The 464-nt window shown below is 47.8% G+C and overlaps 1 protein-coding gene across 1 annotated transcript in view; it reads left to right on the forward strand.

The window, feature by feature from the left end:
- Positions 1-38: 38 nt before the first annotated feature.
- Positions 39-464, forward strand: part of EMH_0061500 (uncharacterized protein) — a gene marked incomplete at both ends in the record, with an annotated part of 608 nt that continues 182 nt past the window's right edge. The window contains one exon of the mRNA XM_013497933.1: positions 39-354. Within this exon, the coding sequence (XP_013353387.1) occupies positions 39-354 (316 nt within the window). The remainder of the gene's footprint in view (positions 355-464) is intronic.

Here is a 464-nt window from a genome sequence, read left to right on the forward strand (position 1 = left end):
TGGGGTGTACCTGCATCTTTTGTTTGAGTGCTTCCATTATGATTTCATTGCGCCGCAGATATTTCATTTGCTTCTCTAAAAACTCCTTAAAGCTGCAGCAGCAGCAGCAGCAGCAGCAGCAGCAGCAGCAGCAGCAGCAGCAGCAGCAGCAACAGCAGCAGAAAGAACAGCAGCAAACGCAGCAGCAGCAGCAGCAGAAGCAACAGAAGCAGCAGCAAAAAACAGCAGCAACAGCAGCAAAAACAACAGCAAAAGGAGAAGCAGTAGCAGCAGCAGCAGCAGCAGCAGCAGCAGAAGCAACAGCAGCAGCAGCAGAAGCAGTAGTGGTAGTAGCAGTGAATTCCGCTTCTCATGGTTTGTGTATGGGTTTAGGGTTTAGGGTTTTTAATATACAGTTTAGGGTTTAGGGTTTAGGGTTTAGGGTTTGTATACTTGGGGTTAAATAGAGCATTCGCCCAGTTATC

This window comes from Eimeria mitis, genomic scaffold (genome assembly GCF_000499745.2).
Source record: "Eimeria mitis Houghton genomic scaffold, Emh_scaff3023, whole genome shotgun sequence".
NCBI lineage: Eukaryota > Apicomplexa > Conoidasida > Eucoccidiorida > Eimeriidae > Eimeria > Eimeria mitis.